The sequence below is a fragment of the Colletotrichum scovillei genome (genome assembly GCF_011075155.1).
Source record: "Colletotrichum scovillei strain TJNH1 chromosome Unknown Contig00010, whole genome shotgun sequence".
NCBI lineage: Eukaryota > Fungi > Ascomycota > Sordariomycetes > Glomerellales > Glomerellaceae > Colletotrichum > Colletotrichum scovillei.
In genome coordinates this window covers 4,864,271-4,871,440 of record NW_023336268.1, presented here as the reverse complement: position 1 = coordinate 4,871,440, position 7,170 = coordinate 4,864,271, and the positions used below count along the sequence as shown (strand labels likewise).

General features: G+C 54.9%; 2 protein-coding genes across 2 annotated transcripts; one reads left to right on the top strand and one right to left on the bottom strand.

The window, feature by feature from the left end:
- Window positions 1–130: 130 nt before the first annotated feature.
- Window positions 131–881, top strand: HER10_EVM0002338 (uncharacterized protein; the record flags this gene model as incomplete). The annotated part of the gene is made up of 2 exons (XM_035472054.1): window positions 131–247; window positions 294–881. 2 exons carry the CDS (start codon window positions 131–133, stop codon window positions 879–881), a joined length of 705 nt encoding a protein of 234 aa, XP_035327675.1.
- A 3,288-nt stretch (window positions 882–4,169) lies between these two features.
- Window positions 4,170–6,135, bottom strand: HER10_EVM0000494 (cell surface metalloreductase; the record flags this gene model as incomplete). The annotated part of the gene is made up of 5 exons (XM_035470274.1): window positions 4,170–4,727; window positions 4,788–4,855; window positions 4,911–5,133; window positions 5,174–5,596; window positions 5,650–6,135. The coding sequence occupies 5 exons, from the start codon at window positions 6,133–6,135 to the stop codon at window positions 4,170–4,172; spliced, it is 1,758 nt and encodes a 585-aa protein (XP_035327516.1).
- Window positions 6,136–7,170: the final 1,035 nt, after the last annotated feature.

Below are 7,170 nucleotides of genomic sequence, written 5' to 3'. Positions count from 1 at the left end.
CTCAGCTGCAGAGTGAACTAACATAGTTTTGGTGAGCTCGTACAGTATATATGCGCTCGTTATCTCCAAGTCATGCGGTTCGGCTTCCGTTACTCGTCATCCTTGTTCTTACACCCCTTCCTCTAGTGCCATGATTTCCAAGATCGTCATAGCCCTACATGTTGTCTTGACACTAGTCGTACTCGCAGTAACCGTCAGGACTCTACAGGATGAAGCGAATGAGAAGAAGGGAGTAGTGCAGGTTCTGGTGCGTAACTCATCACGCCGACAACGCGGGACTAACGGCAGCGAAGCTACATGAACAAGCAAAGCGCTTCGTTCAGGTTCCTGACTTGGTCGGGTCCATCGCCACGGCGGTGCAAAGTGCCGCAGCCGGCGTGGTCACTGCCGCGGTCGCATCAGGCGAGTCCTTGGTCGCCGCCAGTCTACCGTCTAGCATATCAGTGGGCACCAAATACGCGTGCGTGGCTTCAGAATGCGCCGCGATTCCTGGCCACGCCTTTCGTCTGATGCAAGACCTGGCCCCGTTTGTCCCTTCGTCCGAGGAGATCGAACAGCTGCAGAAGCTGGTAGATAAATGCCCTAACCTGGAGACCGTTTTGTTCGCCGGGCTCGGCTTGGTTTTGGTGTCGACTACACTGCTACTTGCCGGGCTCAAGTTCAGGCTGCTTCGCTTCGTATCGCTGGGGCTGGACGTTGTCGCCGCCGTCGTCTTCGCGGTGGTCACGGCCTATACGGTCTCTCTCTACAAGACATCTCAGGCTGTGGCAGGCCTGCTTGGAGTCGAAGCGAGCAAGGGAGACGTTTTTGGAGCATCTATCGCAGACTTGACCCTGTGTCTGATTATGACTGCGCTCGCTATCGCGCAGACTGTACTGTAGAAAAGGGATTGAGATGATCGGGGGTTCCGGCGGGTGATGTATGATTTCCCAGTCAAACAGGGCGCTTTTCGCATACAACATCATATAAGAGACGGCGGACAAGGGACGGAAGTAGCCTTCTTGGATCGAGCAGAGAGCCAAAACAATCAGATTGCATCGACGGCTCAAAGCTCATTTGGACCAAGCTGAGTGCTTCGTATACATAACAGAATGGCCGCATTCCATTCCTGAATAAATTCATCAAATGTAATGTCGCCATCGTAGGACATGATCCCAGCGCCCCAGAAGATATCCTTAGGACCATCGTCCCGCGGCAATTCTCTACACGTCATCTCATCGTTCACAGCCCATTCTCAGGCGTCAGTACGATTATACATGGTCAGCATGAGCGTCCGTGGTGTTGTGTCCCTGAATATCACGATCGTCTTCGTGTCCGGACTGAGCGGGCTGGCGGGCAGACCACTTCATGATATCAGGCAGCTCATGCGCCTCAACACGGACTCTTGTCAGTCGGACGCACCGGATGATCCTCCTATGGTCATCAGCCAGCAGACGTTAGAGGAGACTCTGGCGCGCCTCGGAATCTCTCCTGAAAAGGTGCGATCTAACAGTCGGTCGAGAGGCGGGCTTACGGCTCGTCGGCTGCGATGCCGCAGGATCGGCCATGGAAAGTCCCCGCGATGGCAACCACGTCCCCGATCCGGTGTCCCCGAAGGCCACGACAGCCGGACTGCAACTTGTCATCGATCGCATTGCCTCGAGTATCCAGAGACTTGATCACCAGCTCCGTGTTCTGGGCGACGCACAAGAGCGATTGCGAAAGCTGGCGTTGTTGACGACAGAGGAGGTGGATTGGGATGATCCCGTCACACAAATTCGCTCGGAGGAAGCGCTCTTCGACTGTGAATCGGAGGTAGAGGAGGCGTAGATAGAAAGGTTGCTTGGCTACGATTACCACAGAGTTCACCGTACATTAGCCTTGAGGATTGAATCAAAAAGATGTGCGTGTGTGAGTATGCACCACTAGGGGGAGCGCGCCTGCAGAGATATTCACAGAGGGTGAGCTTTTTGAAGCGTTCACGTGCCCAGAACAATGAGAAGAATCAACACCCTCCATCCTCCTCTATGCAGCAGATGACTTGCGGAGTGGTGGCCACAGGGCTAGTCCTTGATCCGTTGCCGGACCTGTCTACGCCTTTACGAATAGTCTGACATGACGCGACCGTGATGGCATCAGATTAGATGGCCCAGCTAGAATGCCGGCGGCCTTCTGGGTGCTCGGTGGTCTTGAAGGGGCTCACGTCTGTATGTGTTTCATTCTACCGATCCATGATCACATAAGTTTGAGTCGTTGAACCAGAAGGATCCAACCTGACCCCGACTGGACACCGTCACCCTTGACGAGGAACACATCCGGTCAGACGTCATCCTTGCCGATGGTCCAATCCGAGCGAAGACTTGAGACGACCTCGTCACTGGTAGCTGTGTCATTTTTGATATCTCGTCTCAAGCCTCACTTCACAGCTTTTGGGCAGCTATCGTATCGTCGTGGGAAGGCAGGCGTGGATCTTGGTGAGCGCGCCTGTGTGCATTTGCCAGTGTTTGTCGAAAAAACCAGTGCTTGTCGAGAAAGACTATTGTCTTGCTTGTGGGTCCCACGTCCGATCGAATCACCGCCGACAGGTGACAATCTTCTCAGTTCGACGATCGTTGATTGGTGAATGGGTGCTTTCTGAAATGTGGCTTGAGCACTCGAATTTGCGACGGGTAGGTAATGAGCGACCTCAGCTACAGTACGTCCCATTGGTCCCACATCTACTTGGTAGAGGTGACCTTGCTAGTAGTGCAGTCGACCGATCTGACGCAAAATCGCCATACAACGGACAGCGGCAGCTCCAATGGGCCTCTTGCAGCGTTCCCGGCAAGCCAAGAGCGGCTGCAAAGTCTGGTTGCTGATGAGGGGCGAAAAAGCTATCGTCCACTATTCCGTCTCAAGCCCAGCCAAGTCCCCAAAGCGCAAGAACTGTCCACTGCGGACTGAAAAGTCGCAACGAGGTGGGCCTTGCTATTTCCACATTGCGCGCTAGGACACAAACGTCTCGCCCAGGAAAACACAATGACATCGAGCGAGCCTCAGGCTAGAGCGGCAATGAGCGGCGAGTCCAAAATGGAGCTTCTCTTGGCCTGTCGAAAAAGCTTCCCTAGTCCCTCCAAGCTGCACCTATGTCGCTTTTTGCTGTAGCCGGCCATCTCGAAGTTGTTTTTCGGCATCTTCAACGTCTTCTCGGGGGCTGGCTGAAGCCGATCTTGCGGTCGATGGCGAGTGTGTGAAGGGGTGTGTTGCTTGAGGATTGAGGATCAAATTGTTCCGTCGATGACTGGTCTGCGCACCTAGTGTCCCTCTCCGTCTTCATGACCCCCAGCAATCCACTCCTCGAGGGCAGCCATTTGGTGCTGAGTCGAACGACGTTGCAAAAGACGCTTCTGGCTCCTCGAACCACCGTGTTGTCCCCGCAAACTCCGAGGGCAAATGCTACCGCGCCGGCGATGCCCCGCCCATAATAGTCCCATTTCTCTGCACCGCAGCCCAGAAATCAAGGCGTCAGCCCAGATCTAGCCTCCCATTATTGCCGCGACCCGATCCGCCTCCGACCCGCGACCGGCCGCGTCTCGCACAAAGTGAACAGGGGAGACAAAGCAACGTCCACGCCGATGCGGCTATGTACGCTCCCGCCTGCCGACTCTACCTCAGTTCCGATGTCAAATTCGATCGTGGAGCGTTGTTTCCCCGAAACCGGCCCGGTCGCTTGACTTGACTAGGTCTGCTGCCGTGGCTGGTTCTCGAGAGCATCCCAAGCACAGCACCTAAAGTGCGATCATTCCCCTCCCACCCCATATTTTCACGATGCCTTCCGGCCCAAGTCCGACTGTGATGCCTCCATACATTGAGCTGACCCATGTGGCTCCTTTTTAGTCGGCGCTACTGACGGGCACGGATGGTGGATGCCATCCCAGTCTTGTGCGGTATCCAAATCAGCTAGTCACACTGGGGGCTCTACGTAGGATCACCTCTGAAGACCGAACGTCGCGACGGGAACCATTTCGCGATCGCGCTATGGATATCCACATGTACAGCATGTCTTTTCGCTCGTTTCCATTTTTCTCCCGCATAATTCAATGTATTAGTCAAGCAGCTAGACGAGTCTTGCAACCATTATGGTCTAGAAACCCTCAAACATCCATTACCAGTTAGAAGAAAGACTAGCCAAATACAAAGTGTCAGACATATCAGCCGGCCGGCTGGTAATCAAGCTCCCGCAGCCACACATTGGTTCGGAGATACTGGCGCAAATCTTCTCTTCTCTGGAACTCGGAAAACAAAGGGTGGTTATCGTCCATCCGGAACCCGCCCGCAAGATCGTAAAGGACGTCCCGCGTTGCATTTGCAGCAGATACTGCGAAACCGGTCAGAAAGCATTCATCATCGAGAACACAGAGCGTACCGAGGACCAACATATCTCCCATGTTTCCAAGTGCGTCGGGCGATGTGCGGCCGAACAAGTTAGACGCTTCGCCCCATAGGCTCGCCGTTAGGTCAGGGCTGCCGACATAAAGCCGCGCTCTTGTGCCAAAATCCTTCACGCGAGTCGGCTCACCGTGTGATCGATTGCTGCCGCCGTGGAGATGCTTGTTGATCAGCCGCTCGGCGTCGGCCGTGCCCAGGACATGTGTCGGGGCGCACGCAGCAATCTGCTCGTCACTGGCACACTCTGGTAGCAGGGTCTGGAGACCGCCGACAGACATTCCCTGTGTCTTTGTGTCCAAGAAGATGGAAATATCGAGGATCTGTTCATGACCAGTCAACCACGTCGATCAACAGGAAAGGCTAGGTCACGATGTACGTACGTAGCCGTTATCTAGCGTGTCGTCATTCAGTATGGGATTCAGGATAGACTCAGCCGCATGCACGATATCTGGTGTAGTCAGTCACAGAGACCGCCTCGTTCTAGCACGTCTTCCTCAACTCACCGAGGTTGGCTACCTGCCAGATAAGGTGGATCTGCCGCGTGCGACCTCTGCAGTGGTTGTATCCGTAGACCAGCTTCTTGAGGTACGGCGCCTGAGCTGCGATTCCATGACCCGTAGCCACCATGAGCACCGCCTCGTAGTCCCACACCGGCACGCTGACGCCGTGCGGGCCGGAAAGAAAGGTCAGCCGTGGCACGGCGCGCTCGTGGAATACCGAACAAGACTGGAAGTGAACCTCTGCACGGTTCGATAAAAAGATCGACGATGTCCTGTTCCGCCTCGGCCCACGAGGTCACGACGAAGGGGTGGCTCTCCAACAGGCGGACTCTCGGCATCCACACAAGCAAATACTGGCCCGCCTCGAAGGTAAGTGGCCTTGATAGCTGAATCGAGACGCGCACGGCCCCGGCATCATGATTGATGTAGGCTCTGCCAGACGTTCGTCCCATCGCCTTGTTACGGAACGCCATCAGGCTCATTTGTGAAAAGGTTATCAGCGCCGTCACAGCAAGATAGACGTACAGCCAAAGCCATGAGCGACCGGCCATCGACCGCAGATGGAACGCTAGCCCCACCGCTGCCAGACAAGCAAGCGCTTGGTGGGCTCTCAGACAAAGCTCGTAGATACGGCGTCGGAAAAAGGGGAGAAAGGTCATTGTTGCCGCTGCCACCATGGCGATGGATCCCTGCGAGAGTAAGCCGAAGAAACAAAACGTGATCATGGAGATGGCTCGGCTACCGTGACCATGAGGAGCTCGCTGGCACCATCGGAAACTTGGACCGAGAACTTGTCGTCTCCCATGGCGCTGATGATGTGACCCGCAAGGAGAATTGTGGCGACCCGGCCCTGCCACCTGTGAAACACTGCGTAGTGCCGGAGCGGTACGGCGAGTATGTCTGCGGTGAAGTCCAAGCAGGGTCCAGAGAACAGGGGAAGCATGTTGAGGAGGGCCAGGTTCCCGGAGCGGGCGACAAGGGTTGACGGTCGGAAAGTCAGGCAGAACACGTTCACGCCTAGGAGGAGGGTTGGAATGAGCAAGGAAATAGCGTTCCAAGGACCAAGTAGCGAGTGGCGATGAACGAGAAACCGATAGACGAGATACTTCTCCATAAGATGAGCAAGTTGTTTCCGAGCCCGTACTGTGCGGGACAGGGCGTTCAAGAAAGCAAGACCGACAATCATGCCCGCAAGACAGATCGCGTAGGAAGCGGTAAACCAGTCCATGAGCGCTTGTGACTAGGAGAGAGGAGATCCGGGAGGAAAAACAGTAGATAAGTACAGACGAATGATGAATACAGGAAAGGACCGAAGAATCGAAGGACTGAAGTACATAGTCCAGGGAACATTTGCAACGCTATGGAGCATATGAGTGACAGGCATAATTGGCCATCCGTCTTCAGCAGAGCAGGAAACAGCCGGAAGAAGATCATTTTGGCACTGGTGTTGCCCTGTCTCCACATAGATACTCCCGCGGGAAAACCGCTACGCGTGTCAAACTGACGAGACCGAGGAGACACTCGGTATCGCGATGTCTAAGAAGCGGGTGCTGTAGGTCTCGGTCAGTCGCCTGGCTCTCTGGCGCGAACTTCAAACGTAGCTGGTGATACGAACACTCTGCAACTCAGCGACGGACGACGCAGAATCGATCGCGACGAGGAAAGCAAACCCGTCCGAGTCGGGCGCCCAGCGACCGAGGTCGTCGATGCCTGGCGTTTCTTTGCAGTACTTTTGCATGAGGAGTTGAACGACACGGCTGAGAGCCGTGAGATGACGGCGGCTGTGGCCTCTGAGCGGTTGGCAGAGGTGCTGTTCGGCTACACGGTTTCTAACGTCAGATGCCGGAACCCTAAGCGTGTACTGATTGGGAGGTAGGTCAATTTAGGTCAATTACCGATCTTCACCACTCCGCGTCAGTCATCAGAACGTTCCTCCATCGATCGAAGTGCTCCAAGCCTTCTCCTCTAAATAGCTGAGACCGTCTACGACCTGGATTGGCGCGGGCGTCAGTCAGATCTTTGATGGCTCAATCGCATCCATCTAGCTCCATTCCTCTGCTTACCTGCCCGACTATGGCACCCAGCTGCGCTTCGTCGGGATATATCGGACATTTTGCCACATGTAATAGACTGATAGCCGTGGCCTCGAAGACGGCGTGGAAAGATGTGGACGTCATGTACGCCTCGATAAACTCGACAATGTTTGGATGGCGAAGCATTTTCAGGTTTTCAGGATTTGTTTCGACTCCGTGCGGGCCAGTTC